This window comes from Manduca sexta, chromosome 14, assembly GCF_014839805.1.
Source record: "Manduca sexta isolate Smith_Timp_Sample1 chromosome 14, JHU_Msex_v1.0, whole genome shotgun sequence".
Taxonomy (NCBI): Eukaryota; Metazoa; Arthropoda; class Insecta; order Lepidoptera; family Sphingidae; genus Manduca; species Manduca sexta.
The window spans coordinates 8,380,238-8,406,014 of record NC_051128.1 but is presented as its reverse complement, the minus strand read 5'-3'; the positions used below and the strand labels follow the sequence as shown (position 1 = coordinate 8,406,014).

Genomic DNA, 25,777 nt, shown 5'->3' with positions numbered 1-25,777 from the left:
TTAAAAAACCAAAATAAACTCACGATTTGCAATAACAACGCATCCCACTTGAAACCGGATGAATCTGAATTTTACACGTAAAAATACTCTTTATCACTCATACGACTGAGAAATAATGTACGTAGGTCATATTTTTACGTTCATAGCTTTTTACATCGACACACAAAAGTTTTTTTTTATTCTGTTCTCGTTAGATGCTATTATAGAATCCATTAATACCATAAACATATGCTAAAGTTTAAAGCAACTTAATACTTATAACGAAAAATCTATGAAAAATATTTATTAGCGGCATAAATTCTGGAATTTATAGGTACAATTTAATTTCATCAAAAAGCAAACTTTTAGTCTATTAGTAGATGTCTCTTTCTCTGTCATTTTGTGTTAAATATTAAAAACAAACGATCATTTTGGTAACAATTATAATAATATTAGTTACAAACAAAACTCCAGTTTGATGATATACACTGTAAATGATAAAATCTTACACATTCCCCAAAAACAGCGAAGCTCGTATAAAGCTCTTCTATTTTTACCCACATCCACGTCACAAATTGGCACAAATAACTGGACACACCCCACATTTTTGTAACACACTTTCTTGTTATTGACATGCAGCCCGTCCTTCAACAAACATGTAAACTAATTAATTATATTATTCACCTAATACAATTTCCAATGATTATAATAGTAATCCAATTATAACTGCATGACTTATGCCCCTAATATCTATAGGTGCGCGTAAACCATTAGTGGTTTACGTCAATGACCTCTTAAACACACTAATTAAAACCGGATCATATCACATGAAATAACATTGTTAAAATTTTACATCCAGAAGTATCCAGTTTTCACAATTCTTTTGTTGTTTTTATACATTTTTATCAACACCAGTGAACCAAGTAAAGTGAAAAGTCAATTACGACCAAGCTCCTTAAATAAACATAGAAATATAACTAAGTATATCCAAATACATCTTAAAACGGATTAATTAGGCTCAAGAGCGGAATTTGATTAAGATTTTTAGAGTTTAAACCAAGTGAAGATTAATCTACATAAGATACCTATCTAACTGCCGCACTCGGAGGAGCCACTAAATGCTAATGATCTTCATTCACAGCGAATTAACGCCTTATATTGTTACCAAACCATGGACTTCAAAAAAAAAGTATTTTAAAAATTGATAATAATTATAATTGAGTGACGTACTACCCCAGTGCGGCCCAGTGCATGTTTTTTTGCACATGCTTACTATTGCTTATTTAATTTCTACTATAGACCATTAAAGCGGCTTGTATTAAATTTAAGAAACAAACCCTACAGCGATAATAAACCATATTTAATGGATTTACAATAATCTATCATTCTTATTATAGGTACTTATGCGTCATTCTGTTCATAAATTTCTCTACATTACGTACAAGAGCAAACAAGAGTGATAAGGATAATTACAAAACACTACTTACAGCTTACAGGTAATTACCCCGCATATAGTTTTTATTTTTCTTGGAGAGAAATTTGACTCTTTCACACTACAATGTTCAACACAACCTAACCCACATATTACTACATTCTTATCTAGATATAATTAGAAAGTCGTTAGGTAGAATTTAACACCTTCATGGCCGTAGATTAAGTATGTCAAAATTTTAAAACCTACATACTTACACACAAACAGGTCGAATACAGAACGCCATTTTTTTCGAATTGGGTGAAAATGTGCATGCGATTGCACATATCCAGTGGGTACAATCAAAGAGAATATTGCACTAATTTAGGGTACAATAATATTATTTAAGAACTAGCCGTATATCGTATTCAATTTAACCTTCTTTTCGATACTTTTTTTTATAATCTTAGTATACACTTCCAAACTACGATACAAATAGAATTCTGCGCAAGATTTCACGTTTTTGGAATCAACGGTTTAAGGTTTCCGTTTTTTTTCTGTAAGTGTTGATAATTATAATTTATAACTTTTATATTCTGTCTCATTCTTCTCTGGCAAAATTCGAGGAGTTTCTTGATTAGCTTTAAAGTAGAACAAGAACTATTGGTCCTGGACCGTCGTTTGAAAGAAGTATTTAAGGACCTCCCCCGAGTATACGGCCTTGTATCAGTTCCATACATTTATGGGCCACAATTACGTCCCGCTCATAATAAATATGCAAATATTTTATGAATAAAATATTTGCATATTTAAAAAATAAATGTTTGGTCTTTTTGAACATTTCAAACGAATAAAATGTTCCTTATTAAATCGTCTATCTTACCTGTGTTGAATGTAAATGAATAATTTATTATGTGTACTTTAGGAGGATAGGATCAACAATTTTAATGGCATTTTAATTATGGAAATAATCAAACAATATGCACATTATAAAATATTTAAACAATCGAAGAAACATATTGTACAAATTATATTTGTTTGTCTGTATGAATTTTAAATTTCGAACAGGTAGCTTCCAAAAATACGGTTAGTGCACCGTTTTTTGTTGGTTCCGCCTTAATTTGAAGCGCGACAAATGCTCGCAAGTATTCACGCTCTACGTAGAGCAGAGTTTTTAAAAATGGCTGCTCAATGTGTCTAATGACTACTACTAATAATAATATAACTACTAATAAATCTAGGCAAATCTTCTAAATCATAAAATGGGTGTTTGTTGAATATTTAAGTATTGATTAAGAACACCGCCTTTAAAGCCTTAACATTCAAAGCTTCTTTTTTTAAATATTGCTTTGTTTCTAATCTATTCGCTATCCTCGCTTTAAAGTTTTACCATAGAAATGACCTTATAAGTATTGATGTTCCTTGCATGTACGCCGTTCAATGTCTATTCTTGGATTGCAGTAGCGTGCCAAACTGTTTCACTGCGGCTGATGCGGCGCGGAACGTGATACATGCAAAAAGCACGCAGACGGCATAAACTTCATATAAATAGACCATAACAAAACTATAGCAATATACACGTTCAGTGCCGTAACAGACACTACTTAATTCCAGACAAGTTGTGCAGACGTAGGAAATATTTACAATTGAAAATGGCAATTCCTATTCGCTTTTCTCGATTTGTAATGGAAAATGTTGACTATCAAGTTCTTGGAGCGTTGTTGCGTACGAATTTTCATGTGTTTCGACTAGGGGCTATATTTCAATAGTTTTCTACACTTCCGATCTTGCCGCAAGTCTTGCAAAGCTTGAAAATTTGTAGTAGTCAACTTGCCGTTGTTTATACGGTAAATATTGCTTATGGAAGTCGACTGTTGTAAATTTGGCAATCTAAAGCTCGTTTAAAAAAAATATCTATTTACACCCCATCCTATGTTCAGAAAGAAAAATAAATTATAATCCCATCCCCGATATTAAAAAAAACTGAACAATTGACTGCCTTTTAGGGTTTTAGCTCTAATTTTGGTCTTTATGCTAATCACTTGTCTGATTGCTTAAATCTACTAACAAAAAAATACATACTTTATGTTTGATCAAATATTTAAAACATTCTTCACGCTTCCATAAAACTAGATAATACCCGTACCTCGGAAAATAAAAAAGTCGGGAAATCGAAAACATTAGGTCTCATATACATAAATGAAAATCAATCAATCAAAATCATTGTAGATGAAAATATTAAAACCAATTGTTTTTTCACTTTCTTTATTTAACGTGTAAATAAGTTATTAAGAAACTTTGTGCTTATCTATAAATGTATGTACGTGATATATTAGTATACATATTAACTTACAAGTTAGATAAGCATCGTATGCATGGTCATCATAATGTTCGAACGTGCCTATATTTTACATATGTTATAAGTATATTATCTTCATACAAACACATTATAATTTATTGAACTTGTTTATTTACCTATCAAAACCATAACAGGTTAGAAAAAATAAATATAACAAACATAAGTTGCACACATGTAACATAAATAATGTTGTTATGACATGGATTTTACAACTACAACTCCCGCGATTACTACGATATAGTAGTAAACACGCGTACCAAAATAAACAAGCTCACGATTTCATTTAATCAGTTTCCATCACATTTAACGGTAAAAAAATAAATAAAAAGATCACTTTCCATTGTATATATTAGTGTGTTATTTATTATTTCTTATCAATATTATTTCAACCCACCAAAACTATAAGTTGAACGCAATTACGCCTTTAACTTATTGTCAACCGATAAAACAATTTACACTGAGGAAGATATCACACAACCTATCTTTACTCATTGACCAAGTTAGATTCCAAAACTATAGGTCCCAAATGAATATATTTTGCAACATAGTCAATGACTGTGTCTGAGCATCATTAGACGCTGTTAAATCCACTGTCACATATTTCGCTGCTTGTAATATTTTCGAACAAGAAGCATTCTCCGGCGGAAGTCTGTGGCATACTTGTGTGAACAGAGCTTTAGCGCAGTCGTAGTGGAAAACCAGTGGATCCAGAATATCACTTAAATCTGACTGAGTGATGAGGCAGCATAAATGTGCCAGGGTGACGCAGAGCTGAAACAAATTATATATCCATAGAAAATGGTCAAGAATATGTGGAGCTCATGGGGTCACCATACTCTCATCAAATATGTACTCCACGTGTACTTAATAAAAACCTTGTCGTCAATATAATAGTGTTTATTGGTTGACTCACAATCACAGACAATATGAATTTAATCAAGTCAAAATGTCGTGTATAAAGACGTCGTGTGCCACGCGGGGTTCGCATCTCATGCTCGAGCCTACGCCGAGCGCCAATGTGTGCGCAGCGTAGGCTTGGGCGCGTAATTTGAATCGGTGATCGCCACAAATATTTGAAAACACTTATATAATGAGGAAAACTTTTATCAACAATGGGTGATAGATGGTAGATGTCTCGTAGGCGAGGGTCGATGTGGGCAGGTAGCACCACGTTGTTTATTTTTTGCTGCTAAGCCAACTGTGAATGTGCAAGCACGGTTTGTATTGATGGGCAAGACATCGAAACCAGTGTAATCCATTTATTTTTTAATTTAACGAATATTGGATAGACCATCACATACTTTCAACTATGCAAATTCCTGCACGCTGATTTCCTACATCTACGATAGCAACACCAATAAAATTACAAGTAAATATTACATTTTTGCGATGTACACCTTGAGTTCGAAATAAACTCAGTAAACCTTCTAATTTCCGTACATCACCGGAAAATATAAAACAATCGGTGGAAATTGATTAAATATTGTCCGCACTGCGGAATTGCGTAGTATACGATATCGATTCTAACCATTTACATTCCATCTGTCAAAATTTACACAGCATATAATTTTTTTCAAGACTTTAAAGGCGTGTATGCAATTATTTGTCGAATATTATATATACAGATTAAAATGGAGAACCGAACTAAAATAGGCACCAAAATATAATATAATTTGTAATATGAAACTGTGGCATACTTTCTCATAAAAAATTAAAAACTATTCAGCGTTATATAATAATGAAAAAATCCCACGTTATTGCGGTGCAAGCAAGTCCTTAGGCAAGTCATAAGAGACAGGCCGGATGTAATAGGAGGAGACGAGCCGAGGTCGGTGTAATGAAGTGCGTCATAACACGTATTTTATCAATAGTTTATTACTCATTACTACACTGGGACTTTATTCTGAGGTTTTCTTATGTTTATGCTAATGTTGGATATTGAAATAAAATTATTCCACGGATTTTATCGCTTTCGTAATCACGGGGCAAACTGACTGATTACCAACACGTAATTCGAAAAGTCAAAGTTACAATATCTACCTACATTTTACAATTATGCTTATAAATATAATACAGTGTAAACTCATAACGCGGCCACGTTAGGTTATCTTTGTGAAATTATTGTGCAATGATGTTCTGTATGCCAATTGAAAGGGGACAGCGTGTTACGTGGTCCGATCCGCGGGTTGGCCAGTGATATTAGATTTTTCTGCTGTGTCAGCTTGGAGTCTGTAATCGTGTTCAGTATACAGCAATAATCCCAACCCCTATTATAACAGCCGGCTAACATCTTGAGACACGAATGTGTGGTGGATTTTTTTTATATTTAAATGTGCGTTTATTTACATTAAAATCCCCTATCACGCGGTTGTGTGTTCAAAATATTTGCTGACTATTAAACATGGACTTAACATTACTGGTGATATGACAGTATATTCTGCCTACCCCTGAAAGGGGAAAAAGGCGAGATGCTACGCATGTATGCCTCATTCCTTGCCTGTTCAATCAAGTTGTCCTTGTGTTTGTACTCGGTGAAGTCGTCGACGTTGGCAGCGTGGTCCATGGCGGCCAGCACGCCGCGCCACGCCGCCGCGAACTGCGCGCCGTACTGCGCACGCGCACGCGCCGCGCGCAGCGACACGGCCGCGTTTATACGCACCTTCAGGTTCTTACACTCGCGCGCCAGGGAGCATAGGCGAGGGAATACTTCATTCTACAACAAAATCCTGCATCAATTTATTGAGAACTAGTTTTTGCCCGCGGCTCCGCCCGCGTTATAAAGTTTTTCAGGCTAAAGTTTTCCGTTATAAAAGTAGTAGTTTCCCGGGAGCCTATGTTCTTCCCAGGGTCTCAAACTGTCTCCATACCAAATTTCATCTTAATACGTTGGGTAGTTTTTGAGTTTAATACGTTCAGGCAGATGCAGCGGGGGACTTTGTTTTATAATATATTTTTTAGAACTTTTTAAGTGAAACATTCCCGTCATACATCATTGTTGCATAACTTTAACCGTTTACGCAGCGCACGCAACGGAAGCTCTCAAAACTCATAATTTTCCCCGTTTTTGCAACATGTTTCATTACTGCTCCGCTCCTATTGGTCATAGCGAGATGATATATAACTTTGAGCACTCCACAAACAAAGGACTATTCAACACAAAAATATTTTTTTCAGTTCGAATCGGTAGTTCCTGAGATTAGACATTACTGCTCCGCTCCTATTGAATATAGCGTGATGATATATAGCCTATAGCACTCCACGAATAAAGGGCTATCCAACGCAAAAAGAATTTTTCAGTTTGGACCGGTAGTTCCTGAGATTAGCCATTACTGCCCCGCTCCTATTGGGTATAGCGTGATGATATATTATAGTCTATAGCACTCCACGAACAAAGGGCTATCCAACGTAAAAAGAATTTTTCAGTTTGGACCGGTAGTTCTTGAGATTAGCCATTACTGCCCCGCTCCTATTGGGTATAGCGTGATGATATATAGCCTATAGCACTCCACGAACAAAGGGCTATCCAACGCAAAAAGAATTTTTCAGTTTGGACCGGTAGTTCCTGAGATTAGCGCGTTCAAACAAACAAACAAACAAACAAACAAACAAACAAACAAACAAACTCTTCAGCTTTATATAATAGTATAGATTATCAATTATTTTACCTCTATTTTTTTTCTAATTACAGTGCAAATATTATAATTAAATATAGGTACTAAATAATAATAATTAAATTACAAATATTTTATTTGTTAAACATACTCATATTTTGAATATGTTACTTTGTTCTATGTGAATATACATAGACATTAGAAAATAATATAAAAACATGTCATCAATAAATAAAAAACTTAATAATGCAATTTCCATACTTGCCAACCGCTAAAACACGAGAAAAGGTGATCGTTCTTCATGGCGTTTCCCATTGCATAGCAAGCGTTCCACCGAACCTTCATATTGGTGACTTTACAAGCGCAGTCCATTAGCTTCTCAATGGCTGTCTCACATAATGGCTTCATGTGCGGATGCCTTTGCAAACGATCTTTCTTTATTAGACGCAACAGATTTCCCAGGGCACGGGTTGCGCTCATTTTAATCTGTCGAACAATATTTACGTCGTACATGATGATACTTAAGATTAGTATTGGAACTTTGGACCTGTGAGTCTGGATAATGTTGGCGACAATATGAATTATATAAACCAAATAAATAATAACCCATAAAGGAAAATTCTGTTAGGTGCAACGAATTGATCCCATACTCCGATAAATGCAGCTGAAAAATTTTAAAACTACGAAAATCTCAAACGTAATAAAATAATGTTTGTTGATAAGAACATAAAAGATTAAAGGCGAATTGAAACTTAAAATTTTTAAGCTACTTTTATAAACATAGAAAATATTCTGCATAAAGCAACATTAAAAGAATAAAAGACCTTTTCATATTATCTTGATATTCAATACAATTTACAATATATGATTTTCCTTCACGAGATAATATGATCCCCACACGAGGCGTAATCCGCACGTGTACAAAATACAATTAATCGGTTTACTGACCCGGACTTAATATCGGTTAGCAATTATTTTGCTTCGACAACTTTTCATCGATATCAAATGACATAAGTAATAACATTTTATGAAAACATCACGATATAACCTATGGAAAATGTAACTTTCCATAGACTTAATTTTATCGAAATAATTTTAAGACGAGACACATTTATTTACTCAATTTATTAAAAATACTAAATAGAGAATTACAAGTAATTAAAACATTACTTTTTAAGCTCTCTTAACTAAATAACCAGATAAATATAGCCTACGTACATTGTTTGATGACATTTCTTTAAATCCCCCATGAGTCAACAACATTACGTGCGTGCGTCATATTGCAGGGGCGTACGAATTATGATTTTTAAATAAATAAGGTTGGGCGAATCACCTGTTGCAATGGTGACGCATAGTCGAAGCAAGAGATTATGAGTTTGTGAGCTAATCAAAAGACCACGACTCGACAAACGTAGTGTAGGAACGCCCTCCAGCTAGGTGGAGTGGCGATCTACGAAAGATAGCTCAAGAACTGGATGCGACAAGCCGAAGACAGGGTAAAATGGCGCATATTGGAGACCTATGTCCAGCAATAGACAAAAATATAGGTTAATGATGATGATGATGATGATGATGAGCAAATCAATGAACACAATTATTATGTAAGATATTACAATAATGGGAAACACTGCCGAAATATTTAACAAAGATATACCAGTAACAATATAATACTCACTTATAAGGTTACTATGTTTTGAAAAATCTAATATCAAAATATGAATTTGGACTTTAGATAATAACCTCTTTCAGTGTCACTAAAAATATGAGACGAAAAAAGTAAAAGCCGGACATCTATATGATAACAGTTAGTAGTACAAATAATGTTTGGGTTTACCTTATCGTTGTCGAGAGCGCATTTAATGCTGACCTCAAGTAAACGAATCAGTAGGTCGTCGTCAATGTCTTCTATATCTGGTTCTTCCCTATAAAGACGAGTTTCGGTTAAATACCGCTCAGGGGTCGTCCATTAATCACGTGATGTTTTAATGATATTTTTAACCCCCCCCCCCCCTCCATACCCAAAATCACGTGTATTTTTTGGTACAAAGTATATTGTAATTTTTAGAGTAAATCGCGCGATCAATGAAAAATAAATACACATGATATTATCCCCCTCTCCCCCCCTTGTGATATTTCGTGATTTTATTTCCGAACTCGGAGGGGTTATTAATCACGTGAGGCTCGAAGGGGGGAGCCCATTTGAGCTTCACGTGATTAATGGTCGACCCCTCATTATACCGTTTCCAATATTTTTTTTATGCAGGCCGATTTCAATAACCAATTGGTTATAGGAATTCCTATGCATAACTTCAGATCAATGTTCACATGTGCTATCGATGCGAAGTTAATTAAAATCGCTTATTGAAATCGCCCGTAAATGACAAAACGAGCCAGTCGCTCACCTGAACTTAAGCGCCAAGAGTGCTTAGTATCAATTAGAGTTTTGAATACAAAATCATGATTAGTAGTAAAATTTGGTTAAGAGCAGTCTTTCGAGCCGAATACAACAGTGATTGCAAACTCCGGTTTTAGGGCAGAAAAAGGCAAAACTATTGTAGAGATGATATTTACTTAGACGGATTCTGACATACACCCTGTATAAACGAACCTTTCACCTTTCGCCTTATCTGTCTGATATGCATTTAATATTAAAAAGACCCATGATTATTCTAATTAAACTACCCAGATAACCTCTTGAACTAAGAAAGGGTCTTAGCAACTCAGAAATGTTTTTAATATAAAACATCCTAATGGGATAAAGTGCTAAATCCATTTAGATAAAGTATTCTATGATAACCTACAGATCAATGTATTATTATTAGACATTGTAATTAGACACAATTAGAGGTCGTTTGTTCTAGAATACGTATAAACGGTATCTGTACTACTGTAAGGGAATTAACAAAAAAAATAAATTGTCATAATGATTTCTTATGTTTACGCGATTTTAGACATTAAAATAAAACTATTTTATGGATTTGAATTTTTATATGGTGAAAACAATTTCTACTAGATAAAAAGTTAAAGAAACTAAAAGAAATCTCTTTTGACAGTTCCGTCTCAATAACTTTAGGACAGGCATACGCTAAGCCGTTAGGCGTACGTTAGTGGAGTCCATGTGTCCGATCACTGCTCACAGTGATAAGGAGAAAGCCAGACATAAAAGCAAATAACATAGTAATTTATAGTAGTATTGATAATAATAACTATCTACTTACGTGTTCAATACAAGCGCATCGCTAAGATTAGCGAGCGCCCACGCGGCTTTGGTTCTCACCACCAACGTCGGCTCCGCTAGACCTCTCAAGATGTTCTCACCACAATCACTCACAAAACACATATCCTGCAAATAAAGTCAATAATTATAAAACCACTAGTGTTGCTTATGGCTACATTAGCGTGAAATGCCTCTTACGCTACAAAAGTTACTAAAACAATAAATGATACACTTACCAACTACTTAAATAATCCATTGGTGTGGAGTGGAAGAAAATTATGGGGATAAAAAAAAAGGCTATGTGTTAATACACCCTATATATCTACTCGGGTTACAATCTACATTTATGCATAATTTCATCCAAACTATAAGTCGTTTTAAACTTTACTTCTAACAAATATATTTACACAAACTGTCGCATTAATAATATTAATAAGAAATAAGACTTAAGATTCTCTAAAAATAAAGTTAGAAGTTGGCGGTTTCGTTCTTCCACGCTGATAAACTTATACAAAAATATCCGTTCGTGCTCGTACTCATCCTAGACATCGCTCAGCGCACGTTAAATACGTAAAATGATGTAGGTTCGACGGCATTCCGCCTGCCTGATACACAACCGAGAGCTATAGAATCTTAACTTTGGTGGCAACATCTACTCGTTTAGAAAATTATCGCCAAGACTTTATCGCTATAAAATATTTTATTTAAAGGTCTTTGGCTATAGAATATAAAAAAAAAAACAAAATCTGACCTCTCTCAGCGTCCGATAGATGACGGCCATAGCGAGCGCGCGCACGGCCGCGGCGCGCACCGCCGCCTCCTCGTCGCTGCACGACCCCACCAACAACGCGCAGCACAGGACTTGCAGCCGCCTCTGCAATTAAAATATTCCGTGTTGGAGATAAGTATTAATATCGCACAGACACAACGTTTTCGAATTGTTTAGTCGACTATATTTTATATCTTCTGCCGGTAGATTTCAAAAACAATCCCAATCGTAATCACCGATCCGATTTTTCGCGATCGTTTGATTACCTATCGGGATCGCTTATTGAAATTTTCAGTATAGTAAACATCATCACGTGCAACATAAATCATGAAACCAACAGAAAACTATTTAAAATTAAAATCGTTTTGACCACGAGTTTCCCCATCTCATTTAGCTTACTTCAAAAACCATATTTACCGGCAATTCTTTAAACGATCTTTCGCCTATATTCGCGATACAGTCGCACACGACCGCCTTGGCGGGGGTATTTTCATGACATTGCAATACTGCCGACAAGGGCGTCACAAGCCCCTCCCACATGGACACGCAGTGATTTAGAGGTGGAGCTTGCTCTGTTAGTTCTGTAAAAAATAATAAAAATGATTGTCAGTTAATATGACGCAAACTTGTGTTTTTAAACGGGTATGAGTCTGCGCATCTCAGACTTGTAAAGACCAAAAATACGCATGAGACATAAACTGCAAGCGTACCGTACACTATTTCAGCGCAACCCCTAGTTCTTACAAAATTCTAAATTACAACAAATGTATTATAGGTTACTTGAAATACATTATACAACTTACCTAATTTTCTAATAGCATCACCGATAATACTGACTGTTCTAGCGGAATGCACCACCACATCTTGATGTTCATGCTGCAGCATCTCACTCAGAATATCTCCCAGTAATACGATGTGCGAGTATAGCAATTCATACAAATGATGGAACGCAATCGCTGATAGAACTTGCAGAGACTCTAGTATTACTGGTATTGTCGATGCTTTACTTCTCTGCAATTAATAAATTTTTAATTTATTTAGAAGTAATTAAAATTAGGGATATATTACTTCAACAAAATTTAAAGATTCTCAGAATATTTATGACTGTTATTGAGAAGACTTGAAATGAAAAAAAAAAAATTTTTTTTGGAGTTTACAAAGCACCTCTAAAACTTGTGGAAATCGATAAAACAAATAAAAACAATACCGTGATTTCATTATCCCTAACAATCCAACCCATATTTTTAAAACAAATATCTAATATCCAACTTTTGAAATATAAACCGCAGTCTTCATTCTGTTCATTATTTGTAGATTGCGTGTTAACTGTGAACATTTCGTCATCCGAGTAACCTTCTTCAAAATCTTCACATTCGTCATCAGTGTTCAATTTCATTTGATTAAAAGTTGTTTCTGCAGTATCCTTTTCTACGGCCTTAATTATTTCATCGGTTTTAGGGTCCACGGATAAGACGCATCCCATTGTAATTAATGCTCCAACTTGTAATGTGTAATCTATAAAAAATAAAAGATTAAAAATTAAAAATAATTAAAAGCGATACCTGTCCAATGAAACTAGTGCATTATACATACAATACTTTGTTAATTTATATATACAACTATACACATTGAAAAATAGAGTTCCTTTGTATCAATGAAATGTAAATGCAGTATTATCGATTTATTTGTGCGCTTGAATATCAATTCATAGGAAGATAAATTTAAGGACTGCCTCGGTGGCGTAGTTGTATTGCACGTCCGGTACAATAGCGCTCTGAGGTCCTGGGTTCGAATCCCGGGTCGGGCAAAGTGATATTTGGGTTTTTCTGCTCAGTATCAGCCCGGAGTCTGGAATTTGTGCCCGATATGGCGATAGGCTCGCCCCCTATCACATCATGGGACGGAACGTACTTGGCGAAAAGTGGGTGCCCTAGTTGCGCCTCTGCATACCCCATCGGGGATAAAATGCGTGATGTTATGTATGTATGTATGTATGTATAAATTTAAGTATGGACACAAATTGTATCACAGTCTGTTTGTTTCAAGATTTTGTGTATAGAAAAAACAAAGCATTAAATAAATTACAATAAAATCCTAAAAAGTATTATAATTTGTGACTTGACAATTATTATTAAAATACAAAAAGTATCTGCAAATAAAACATAAATCTTCATTGATCAAAATATCATACCTCTATGAACAAGGTATTTCCTTGTAGATCTTACTAAATCACTTATCAGTCCTTCTTTCATCTTGTGATAAGGTGTAGCCTGTACAAGGGATGCACAGCATTTAAGTGCAACTATGATAACTGCATGACTCCGTTCAGTGTCTAGTATACTGACTAGAACTTTATGCATACATGTTATCACATAACCCAGTGAAATAGAGAAAGGAATGAATGAAGCATTGTCCCTTTTACTGAAAAATAAGCAAATACATGTAGGATAGAATTTCTCCACATAATATAATTATATACAAAATGTATAATGACAATATTATTGGAGATAGCTATAATTAAAATTTTCATAATACAGTTTAACACTGAATGCGGTAAAAATATAATGTTTATAATATAATGTTTACCTAGTTTCTGCCTGGGACAAATATACTCTGGAACCTGATAAAAGTGCAAGAATAACACTCAGTACACTGGCCCTGCTGCTTGCTATTGGGTCAGTCACAGCACAATAAGCTAATGTCTTTTTAGCTGCTTCATCCGCAGACCAGTTTAGAGGATCAGGTGAATCAGGTAATAATGCCCACCAGTATCCAAATATATCTTTCTTTTCTTTGACCTAAAATAAACAACAAGGTACAATGAATTACAATAAATTGAGAATCTTGTGATAAAGAATGCACTTTATTTTGTTGTAACCCCAACCACCGCCACTGTCCTTTAATGTGTTCGCATTCCTACGGATGTTGTGCATACGCGCCGATACTGTAACTACTCATAATCTATCTAAAGATTACATACATATCTTTTACAATTTAAAGAAATTTACTACTAGCTTTTATGTAAATCTGATTTGTAATAAACTATTTGAATTACACTTTAAGTATGTTCACAAACCCAAACACTATCTAAAAGAAAATTTGTAATTTTCTTTTACAAATTTGTAATTTTCTTTTACATGTTTCACAATACATAATTGTAATATTACAAAATATTAGAGTAACTTACTTTAATCAAAACAAGGAATAAATTTGCTGCACTTTGTCTTACTCTGGATTTCAAAGCAATAAGTTTAGCGTCTCTATTGTTCTCCACATCGGACATATCTGAATCACTAGTCAGAACCCAAGTATTGCTGGCTTTTTGAGGTTCCAAGTAATGCCTACTCGCTGGTTTATACGCAGAGTTGTTCTCAAAATTGTCCACATCTTTCATCAAACTGCGGTCAGAGACGGGTATCTCCTTCTTAAGACTTTCTATTGCATTGTTTCTTTGCTTTCTTAATTTTTGTTTCTATGGAAAAAATATGCTAATTTATTCTGTTGCATCTGATCAATTAGTTCTTAATGATGGCTACAGGACAACATAAACCATTTAATGTTGGCTCTAGAAGCTTAAAATTTTGCATACAAATCTCTTGTACAAAGTTATTAAGCACTAACCCCACTTTATGTCCACTCCTACATGTAGCAATATTTGAAATTTGAATTACTGCCTTATTTCTTATTGAATTTTAATGCTGTTTTTACAAAAGCATTTTGTTTTCTACTAATTGCTGTTACATATTAAAAAAATGTACAAAATCAAACACTGTCAAATACTGTATTGCTGTATAATAGAAGAATCCTTACCTTTCCACCCTTGGTTTGAGGACAATGTGCCACTGGTGTTACCGCAATAGTCTGTTGAGAAGGCATTATTTTCTCTGGTTTAGCAGCTTGGTAGTTTAGACCATATAATATGAAATGTCTGCATATACCTATTACTTCTGGTACTGGAATTGTTATGTTATGATCATTGAAATATAACTGAGATAAAACTCTTAGGGCTGTTATTACAATCTGAAAAAATATATACATTTTATTCTATCTTTTAATAGAAAAATGGTTGAAACAGATTCTTTATAATCATAAGCAATGCTTATAATTAAAATCATAAGCAATCTATAGCATTAATGATAATGTAAATTCATATTTATATATATTGCAAGCATAATCATAGGCAAAAATAAAGCAAGCCCATAATCATGCGTTAAACATTTCTGCATTTATTAAACTCACCTTACAATACAGAGATTGATCCTGTTGCTTTGTACAACCCTTCATAAGGAATGTAACAACTATTTGTGAAATTTTCTCTTTATCAAAAGTACTGAGTAAAGATTCTGAATTTTTATCGTCTGTGATTGTAACTAAACTTGCCACACATTTAAGAGCAAGTAAATATATCTGAGATGAATTTTGCACATGTATGCATTTATTGTTTTCTATTATACTTATGATGATCCCATTAACACCAATCAACTCATCTGTAAACTAATATTAGTGATTTAGAAGACTAGTTCATAGAGCATATATTTTATAATAGCACTAGATCCTTATAATTAATAGCAAAATAAATAAAATGTTAACAGGATATTCAAAGGAAAATTGTCATAACTTTATTGTAGTTTACCTTTTGACCGGCTTGAGGGTGATACTGCAAAATGCATTGCATATTATGAAGGATATCTGGTAAAATTATCTCAGAACATCTCTTGACACACTCTATATGCCATAAAACTACCTTTCCCAAATAGTCAGAGCCAAATTGTAAACTTTGTTTTGTTACAAGGCTGTTTATCAAATGTGATGTTTTTGTGGCTAAAAACTCGTCTGCAGGCTTTACAGCAAGACATAAGGCGGTGATTAAAGTTGTTGCATCCTAAAAATAATAGTACATGGGCGCAAGGTGTATAGAGTGCAAAAGTTCAACAAATTTTACTAGACGGTGACTTACGTTTTTACGAACAAATAGCTCTGCTTTATAAGGTTGAGCGTTGAGTTCGTCTATTAGAGCATTGACCGTAGTTTTATTGTAGTCTTTTAAGTAAAGAAGATTACAAAGTTCGCCGCAAAGCGATGAAAAGTGCTGTGATAAATTAATATCCATGTTAGACTTAATACTTAACGGTATATTTTTAAATAATTTTATAAATCTAAGCAAACATTATTAAAACTAATTTCAATGTTTGTTGTTAAATACAAGAAGAACAATTCAATAATTCTAAATCCTTAATCCACTGTTTTAGGTGACATTTGACGTTTGACGTAGGGTTGTCAGATGGTTTATTGAAATACCTCCAAAACAATATTTATTCGCCAGTAATAAAATTTCTCCATGGTTAAATTTCATGAAGGGTAGACAACTAATACATATCTTTCGTTTTAAAAATATATCCGAATATAAATTTTGACCTAAATTCGCCATCCGAGCGTCTCAATAAACTCCAATTTCAAGATAATTCTGCAAATCTGGCATCAGTGACTTGACGTCCCACATTGACAGTGGCATAATAAATATAAATTTATTGACATTGGTGTAGCACAACAACACAGTGCTTGTAGCCATATATAAAAAAAATACAAAGAAGCGCGGGGAACTTCGGATCGTGGCGGATGTACTTTTTTATATTTCTGATTTTTGTTAAATAAGTTTGTAAATATTTCCTATCATCTGCGTTGTAATTATTTGTAAATTTTGTAGTTTAGTGATTTAGTAATTAGTGTAAATAATATTTTGTCATTTGGTCAAGTAAATATATTATTTATTAAGTAGTAGGCATAATGAATTCACCGCCTGATCTGGGGGCGGGGGGGGGGGGGGGTTGTCCCCTTGGCAGGCAATTTTGTAACAATTGGGTATTTGACAAATTTTTGTAAAGTACTTTAAAATGTTCTAGAGTCTCTAAAGATACGCTTTACAATTATTTTTTTTATATTTAGAGCCATTTTAATAGCAAAAAGACAGTTTTAATAAATACATTTTGTGTTTCCCGCTGAAACGCTAAGTCACGTGACAAATAAATGGTGTGACGTCATGATGTAATAGTCTCAATGTAAACAATACGTGAGATTCGTTTATTATTCAAGATTATAAAAAGGCCAATACAATAAAATACCTTATAAGTAGCACACCTGATGGTATTATTAACTACATTTCTCCTGGTTATGGTGGCAGGATTAGCGATGTATGTTTGGTTGAAAATTGCAACTTTTTAGATCATTGGGAACCTGGTGCGATTATACTAGCTGATAGAGGATTCAAGCATATTGAGCAACTGTTATTACAAAAGAGATGTAGTTTAGTGAGACCGCCAAGTGTATCAGTTAAGTCCAATTAAACCAAAGTTGAAGTTCGAAAAACTAAGGAGATAACAAGTTTACTGATACACATTGAAAGAGTCATCCGACGTCTAAGGGAGTTTTCAATGTTAAGACCTTATTCAGTTGTCAATACAAATTTAATTAAGTTTTTGTACGATTGCATTGTTATTGCATGTGCCTTAATTAATTTACAAGGCTCCTTAATTAAAAACATTTGACGAATAAAAACAAAATTTAGAATAAAATGTTTTATTTTCCTATATTAAGTTATAAAAATAAGTTTTTACAATAGATTGTAAACATTATTCTTCCAAAACATTACAACTTTAGATAAAATACCATTTACTTTGATCTCATCATACTCTATTGATATTACATGGACTATTATTTATGATACATATATAATATATAAAACTTTTTGGCTCATTGGACATTTAATTTCAATAACTGTGTCACTCTTTAAAATACCATCTGGCGATGCAGCTACCATTGGGAATTTTTGGCTGATAATAAAACCACATTCTGCAATCTTGCCATATTTTTTTTCCAACTCCTTTCTTACTACTTCTACCAATGATTTTCCTCTTTTTATGGTTGGAGTATCTGGTACTTTAGCTCCCATTATTAAGGCAACCAAGGATCCAACAGTTGTTTTGCATCGTGAAACATCAAATGCTTTTGATGCTTTTATTCCTGAAAAGAAAATTCATTTTTTAAATGTTAAACTAATGACTGCCTGGTGGCCACATATACATTTATATCCCCACTAGAATGCCCTGTAGAATGGGTGCCCAACACATATGAATGTGAATACAAACATCAAAGACTAGTAAAGCTACAAGACTAATTTACATTTTGAGATTGCATCTCAAATGGAAACATATAATTCAATATATATTACTCTAAGACAGCATTTTCCAACCTTTCTTAGCTGTGGACCACTAAATGAGCAAAGATGATCACCACAGACCTCCTTAAATCACAATAAAATGCTTCTCTTAAGCACAACCTGAAACTTCATATAGCTTTAACATTGAAATCAGCCGACTCTAGATATGTCCACCGACCCCAAGTTGAGAATTTTGCTCTAGAACATTGATTTTAAATATCTTATTAGTTCAATCCTTACAGTATGAAATCACATTTAAAAGGGCAACATCACATTTAAAATACAATCAAATACCTATAAATAAATAATACCTAACTCATGCCATGCTTGAATTTTGTGTTGTGCTCGAGTCAGACTTTCCACAAAATTTATATTTTCTTGTGTAAAAACACCATTAATTTTGGCTAAAAACGTTTCACAGTCACTTCCTTTCTTATACTTGATGCTCTAATAATGTATCGAGAACTGAAGAATGTTGGGCACTTTGTAATCAGCTTGATGTTTTAGGATTTGAGTTAGCATATGAATTAGCATCATCACCATACAACTGTCTTGATGATCTGTAAAAATAGAAATAAAGCATCACAGATAGCCACAATACGAGAAACTTTTCGTTGAAAAGATTTTGCACAAATAACAGGTACCTAATCAGAGTAAGATTCCTCATAAGTTATGATTTTATTGGTAACGTAATAATGCATTATTTGTATTTATAGTCTACAAAGTAAACATGTACCTATCAAATGCATGACACAAAGGTTATTTTATAGCAAAAAAAAGGCTAAGTACATAAATCAGACTGTAATCTATTGTGAATTGAACAAAATATCAGAAAAGGACAGTTTTGTACTTACAATGAAGTTTCCGCGTTCCTAAATTCTGCCGAACAAAAGTCCGGGTTTGAGGCAAAGAAATTTGCGATCATAAAAGACTTAATTTTTGGCAAATTTGCACTGTCAGCTTTAATAAAACCAATTTCCATGTGTTTTTCGGTAAAGTGCACCTTGGACACGAATTAATCATATAAATATTAATGAAACCTGTGAATGAAACGCGCCAAAATCTTTTCGGAATGACAAGACCAAAAGACAAGACATTACATATAATACATCGTGACGTCACGTTCTCTAGTCTTGGTCGTTTGAGACGTTTCTTGTAAATGATGCACAGATTCAAAAACTCTTATTTTTATTTAGGAAAATAAAATATTTAATAATTTTTATTTGTAATTTAAGTCAAATATTCTTAATTAACACCTTAAATTATATAATCTTCAATACCAAATTTATTTATTTCTTTACTATGTCAAATACCCAATTACATCAATAGAAAAAGACCAAACTCCTAAACCACAATACATTTCTGAACTGGTATGAAGACAGACGGCTCGACGTCGACTAGTTTACCAATTAAACGCAGTCGTCGTCTAGTTTATTGGTCTCTGGTCGTCGTTTCGTATGTAAGAAATGTAGATAAAAAGACTGTAAAAAGTATACATTAGTAATAAAATAGAACCTTTAAAAATATGCATAAACCACATATATTATCCATCATGAAGACATTTTAAAAATAAAGCAATTGAAACAAATTTTATTGTAAATGTAATGTTAGTCAATCAAATTTTTTAAGCCATGCCTTTATTGAATAATAGCGAAAAGTGTCTCGGATATAAAAATGCGAAAGTTATTTCACATCATCCTTGGGAAAGAAGAATAAAAGATGAATACGCAAATAAAATTAAACACGCCCATAATTCCATTAATAATCCCGTCTTTCCTAAGGAAAACAAAAAAGGGACTGATAAAAATAGAGCTCAATTTACTGTTATTGGAAACAGAGTAACGAAAGAATTCATATATTGCATACATTTACTTAAAGGACTACACAAGTACAGGAGCAAGAATTTTGAAGCTCCTGTTATACGAGGTAAATTCAAATAATTATTTTTATACCGCCATCAATCTGTAACAAACTTTTCGCTAGATGGGATCACTATCGGCCTATTAACATTTAAGTACGAAAAAAATAATTTTGCAAAACATATTGATTGATATAATAATTAGTCTGTAACCATCTCAATATAACCAAGAATCTATAGACCTCATTTAACAAAATCGTCCCACTAGAAGAAACTAGAGGGAAACTCTAAATCGATAAATGCATACTTACTTACATAATGTCTTAAAATGTACCTTCCCTCGCTTCACAGTAGTTTAATATTTCAATATACCTCTAGCTCTTTAACTATTCCCGGGCACTTCAGTCGCTAATGGCCCTGCTTTTCGCGGTTTAGAAGCTATTTTATATTATTCCTAAACCGGTAGAACTAGAAAAATAATAGTTCTACCATATAATACGGCATTTACTTTAGGATTATAATTTATTCAGGTGTAACAACTGTGGAATGGCCGTACGTGTGGAATGATTTGAAACTTCGATTTGGAGGTCTGGCTTATTGTCTCAAGTCTCAGTGTGCAGTCCTCCTCAATGACAAGTTGCTTGGAGGCGAAAATGAACTTAAAAATTTAATAGAAACAAAATATAGTTACCACATCTGCCCAGATTATTATCAAGAGAGTATAAATCAGTTTGCGACTTTTATTAGGTCATCTGGTGTAAGTTAAAAAAAATCTATAATGTAACAGGTTGTGTTATAATTTATAGTAGATTCAAAACTATACGTATCTAGAAGAACAAAATTTAACTGTATTTTATTTTTCAGAGACCGTGTGCATACATGCATTTTTCTATAAATGATGAACATATTGGTACTATGATATTTATGGTAAGATTTTTTTTTTCATTTCTATAATTCCTATTTTGAATGTATTTAGTACATACATAATTTATATTTGTGTTTTAATTTAAAACTTATAGTATCTTAATTATGTAATAATAACTAATAACTAAATTATTGTATCCAGCTTTACGCAGATTTATTGCCACTTACGAGTGAAAACTTTCTCCGGTTGTGTAAAAGCAAAAAAGGCGGGTATGGAGGCACTCCGGTACATAGGATTGTTAAGGACTGTTGGATTCAATGCGGCGGATATGGTTTAAAAAGCACAGATTTGGCGTGCGAGAATTTTATTGTACCGCACGACAGACGTGGAGTACTTTGCATGGCTAATGACGGCAGGTAAAGTTAGATTCAACCTTAGTTTAACATGCGTTGTATTTCTTTACCAACTAACGGAACCCTGAGTATAATGAGACAAACATTTAATTACGATTCGAATAAATGAGGGTAGGTATACTATCCGGGGTGACAATGTCACTGGCACTGATGCAAACAAGGCTGGGAGTGGGCCAGGGCCGAAACGGAGAGGACATATTATATACGAAATACCTATAGGTGTAGGTAGTTTAAAATTGTCTGACTAACTTCGAAGATCATCTTCGAGAATTTTATCATGTCTTGTCTATATACTTTAGTATATATTTTAATAATAACATAATTTTGCAGGCATATGGACTGCTCAACACAATTTTTCATTCTACTCCAACCGGCTCAATGGATGGCACACAAATATGTTGCGTTTGGTCAATTAATCGAAGGAGAAGGTACCCTACAGAAAATTGAAAATGTGCCTACTTGGTATGAATCTCCAACGTCAGAAATAATAATACACAAAGCAGGCATATTAAATATGGAATGTCAGGATATCGCAATTAATAAAGGAACAGTTGACTACATAGATGGACACATTGAAGATCTTGTAGTATTAGCGAACTTCTTTTATGAGGTAGAAAGACAGTGAATAAATTTTAATTAAAACTATATTCCTAAATATTTGCAATTATTCATGTTACTCTTTTGAATATTCGTCAGATAATATTGGATAAAGTGTTTCAAGAAGTTGAGGCGAGGCGTTTAGCTGCATTAGAAATGCAAGCTGCTGCCACCGACGTATCAGAAAACGAAGCCGCTGGTATTCGCTCTACGCAAAGGTTTCTCTACTGTTGTTGTAATTTTATTTTTTGTTACCAAAGCTGCTACCAGAAATAATTCACAAATTTATGAACATTTGAAGCCAAGCCAGTTACCGAGGAAGGAATAAATTATTGTATTATAAGTTGTAACCCTAACGACTTTTTCTAGATTTCTCCAAAAGAAAGAAGATATAGAAAAACAATTACAGAAGAGTCAAGTGAACGAAACCCGGATAGTATCGCGGTCTTCTCCTACACGTGACAATGAGAATAATGACTTTGACGTTGAAGTATATGACTACGAGCCAGAAGAATATTCTTACCAACACGTATCTTTTGGAGCAACCGCCAGCCCCGTGTTGAAACCAAAGCTGCCTTATTACTTACCTTTAACCGATGTGCCGTATCGAGATGAAGTTGATTCCACACCCGACTTGAGAAAGTAAGAATTTTTTGAATACGTATACAGAATAGTAATATGATAAACTTCTATACTACTATGACATGTTAGACAAATTCGTAAATAATTACATGGCAAAGTGTATACACCGAATAACGCTTTTAGGTTCTTAAGAGGCGACTATTGTCTAGAAAGTGATCTTATCAAAGATGCCTCTAAGAAGATTGTGAAACATTCTCCCTTTCCATCGGAACTTTTCAAATTGGATGATGAAGAATCAGATGTATCTTCTCGTAAGATTTAAAAATCCTGTTAGATACCAATATACTTGTAGCCCTTAGTTGTTTACTCTTAACGGACGTGGAATGTGGAAGTATAGAAATTCTCTAGATGGGAAAGGGATCTTTATTTATTTATCATATGTATATTATTTCGATATGAACTATTATTCCCTATATTATATTTGTGCCTCGCAATCGAGAATCCACCCGTTGCATAATCGTTGACGACGCGACGTCAAAGCAACAAGCATGCAACGAACAACAATAATGAAAAGATGACTTGCTTTCCAGAGGAATCTTTGGAATCTTTTGAAGAAAGAGAAATCAGAAGATATTTAAAGTAAATATAAATAAACAAGTAATCAATTACAAATGGGCGCCAGGAACACTACAAATTCTGATTATTTTTAGGCTAAACGTGGACCGCGTGAGTTTTGCAGGTGACATCGTACGAGGCATCGCAAAAGGAGTTGGGAAGCTCAATATATTTGACGAGTCCAGAAAGTAAAGTCTATTTACTTAACTATTGTTAGTTAAAGACACATCGATTTTTATAACAATATCTGCTGTCAGATTTGTGCATTTCTAAAACTATTTGGTGCTGCGTAGAAGATGCAAGAAGTTTTTTTTTATTATATTTAGCGATAGTATAAAGGATCAAAACAAAATACAAAAAACGACCTATTATCATAATTCTGTTAAAATTATTATAAATGATATATCTGACCTTACCATATTAAAATTTCAGGTCTGAATTGATAAGTGATAACGAACTAAGGAAATTCCGGTAAGACAAAATCATATTACTATACGTATACCCACTTATAATATAAATACAAAACATCTAGTTGTTAATTACCGGTATATTTTAATATGAAATGAGTATTTTTCTCATCAAGATCCATTACCTATAAATAAAATATATCTTGTTTCTTACAGCATGGCATCAGTAGAGTACCGATCACGAGATAAGTAAGTGGTTTTCTGATCACAAATTCTTTCATGGCAACAATTTTAAGTCCAAAATGCTAAAATTAAATGAATAGGTACCTATTTGGATACCAATATTTCATCAATATTTTTTTTCTTTTCTTTTTAGAAAAGTGTCAATAACCGTCCCAGATATAGGTAAAACAGGACACAAAAAAATAAAGCGCCGACAGACAGGCTTTGTAAGGCCGCAAGATTTGGAAAGAGCTATTAGGTCCACTACAATGTTGGCCGAGGAAGAAGACTCTGCCACAGCCATGACTAGGTGGTTATTTTTGATATTTATTTTTTTAAAACCTAAGACACGTTGCGGTAGCGCTTCTTGTTATTTATTAAACTTATTTTATTTTAATAGTCTATAAACATCTACTATCCAGTCAAATTAGCTGAAAAAAATAATTCTTGTGTAGGCATTAATGGAATATTAAAAATTTTAGTACTCTCCGTCCGTCGTCCTAACATCTCCGATATTTTTATTTGTTTATCAGGAAGGTGCGAATAGCCCCTACGGCTGCAGGAACATCATCGCGCACGATTCCTCCACGAAGACCCACCGGTTTCGTGCGAGCTCCCGAGGTCTACGATTCCGACACTGAAGTAAAGAGACAATCTGTTCTTACCAGATTATACGATGATTTGACACACGAAGAACCATTAGTCGGACCTACATTAAAAGATTATAAGTGAGTATGAAACAAGAATAGAAAATAATCAATTGATTATATTATTGGACGTAATATGACCATTCGTATAATTACAGAGACATACAAATTGTCTGGAACAAGGAAAGGCTTTGGAATTCAATATAAATTGTGTGGTGACTTAGTGCTTAGAATTTGTATTTTTGTTTTGTATATAATTTAATTTGTTAAAATAAATTTAATTTACATTTTTGATACTATAGCTTATTATTTCAGTATAGTATTTTGTAACGTTTTAGGCCTATGTCCGAAACCCGCAATAAGAATATGCTACTTCTAACTTTTTCACCAAATTCGCGTATAAAGAGTGACGAAAATACGAGGGAGAGGTACCTTCGGCATTCTGCCAACACAGAGGGAGAATCTTACGAACATGTTCTTAATTTGCAACACGGTAAGAAAGTTGCACGGAAAATATCGTCAGATTACGTAAACACGATAGACCAAATGGAGCAAAAACTCGAGAATTCCATACGAAGCATCGAGTTTGCCAAAATGCGACCTGCCATCTCCGTCACAGAGTATCAGAAAAAGAATCAAAAACACTTGGAAGAAACGAGACGAACCTCCAAATCTCAAGTGCATACCGTTATGAAGCCCAAGGCTAATTTTGGTAAGTTTTGTTTATTTTTTACAAAACATATAGTTTGTTGAGAATTATCTTTTTTCTTTCTATAGGAAAACAACATTCTTCAGGAGGATTACGATTACCTGGGGACACGCCCCTGTATTCCTCAGAAGTAAGATATGTACTTATATTTTTGTTTCGTCATTCTAATGAGAACTAATATAAAAAAAAAACTCTTATTTACAGGAAGATGAACAAGCCTCATGATTACTATTTCTAAAACATTTTAATTAATTTAGATGTATGTACTTTTAGTTTCGAATAAATGTTTCCTTTCAAACATGT

At 33.7% G+C, this 25,777-nt stretch overlaps 2 protein-coding genes across 6 annotated transcripts; one reads left to right on the top strand and one right to left on the bottom strand.

Annotated features, from left to right (window-relative positions):
* Nucleotides 1-3,638: 3,638 nt before the first annotated feature.
* LOC115447637 (HEAT repeat-containing protein 6) lies at nt 3,639-16,618 on the bottom strand. 2 transcript variants are annotated; one of them, XM_030174801.1, is made up of 16 exons: nt 16,304-16,618; nt 15,980-16,228; nt 15,586-15,840; nt 15,157-15,366; nt 14,534-14,818; nt 13,933-14,144; nt 13,538-13,767; nt 12,554-12,861; nt 12,150-12,357; nt 11,764-11,927; nt 11,329-11,451; nt 10,579-10,703; nt 9,195-9,282; nt 7,622-7,846; nt 6,247-6,462; nt 3,639-4,520 (listed from the first exon to the last, which is right to left on the bottom strand). In XM_030174801.1, the coding sequence occupies exons 1-16, from the start codon at nt 16,454-16,456 to the stop codon at nt 4,263-4,265; spliced, it is 3,309 nt and encodes a 1,102-aa protein (XP_030030661.1). In that variant the 5' UTR covers nt 16,457-16,618; the 3' UTR covers nt 3,639-4,262. The 2 variants fall into 2 exon arrangements, with proteins under 2 accessions (XP_030030661.1, XP_037294572.1); XM_037438675.1 differs by lacking the exon at nt 3,639-4,520 and having other exon boundaries at nt 6,345-6,462; nt 7,626-7,846.
* Nucleotides 16,619-19,961: 3,343 nt separating this feature from the next.
* Nucleotides 19,962-25,772, top strand: LOC115447633. Of its 4 annotated transcripts, XM_030174794.1 has the most exons (17): nt 19,962-20,485; nt 20,948-21,174; nt 21,282-21,344; nt 21,484-21,698; nt 22,026-22,305; nt 22,392-22,510; nt 22,662-22,934; nt 23,058-23,185; nt 23,465-23,513; nt 23,585-23,677; nt 23,922-23,960; nt 24,113-24,145; nt 24,273-24,428; nt 24,652-24,846; nt 25,104-25,477; nt 25,543-25,604; nt 25,679-25,772. In XM_030174794.1, the coding sequence occupies exons 1-17, from the start codon at nt 20,191-20,193 to the stop codon at nt 25,697-25,699; spliced, it is 2,622 nt and encodes an 873-aa protein (XP_030030654.1). In that variant the 5' UTR covers nt 19,962-20,190; the 3' UTR covers nt 25,700-25,772. The 4 variants fall into 4 exon arrangements, with proteins under 4 accessions (XP_030030654.1, XP_030030653.1, XP_030030656.1 ...); XM_030174793.1 differs by having other exon boundaries at nt 25,543-25,772; XM_030174796.1 differs by lacking the exon at nt 24,273-24,428 and having other exon boundaries at nt 25,543-25,772.
* Nucleotides 25,773-25,777: the final 5 nt, after the last annotated feature.

Bases quoted from the DNA above. Each gene is read 5' to 3' on its own strand.
- LOC115447633 (XM_030174793.1), top strand. From the start codon at position 20,191: ATGCCTTTATTGAATAATAGCGAAAAGTGTCTCGGATATAAAAATGCG. The intron at 21,699-22,025 runs GTAAAGTTAGAT...ATAATTTTGCAG, and splicing joins TGCATGGCTAATGACGGCAG to GCATATGGACTGCTCAACAC. The intron at 22,306-22,391 runs GTAGAAAGACAG...AATATTCGTCAG, and splicing joins TAGCGAACTTCTTTTATGAG to ATAATATTGGATAAAGTGTT.
- LOC115447637 (XM_030174801.1), bottom strand. From the start codon at position 16,456: ATGGATATTAATTTATCACAGCACTTTTCATCGCTTTGCGGCGAACTT. The intron at 14,145-14,533 runs GTAAGTTACTCT...TGTTTATTTTAG, and splicing joins TATTCCTTGTTTTGATTAAA to GTCAAAGAAAAGAAAGATAT. The intron at 9,283-10,578 runs GTAAGTAGATAG...TCGTCTTTATAG, and splicing joins GATGCGCTTGTATTGAACAC to GGAAGAACCAGATATAGAAG.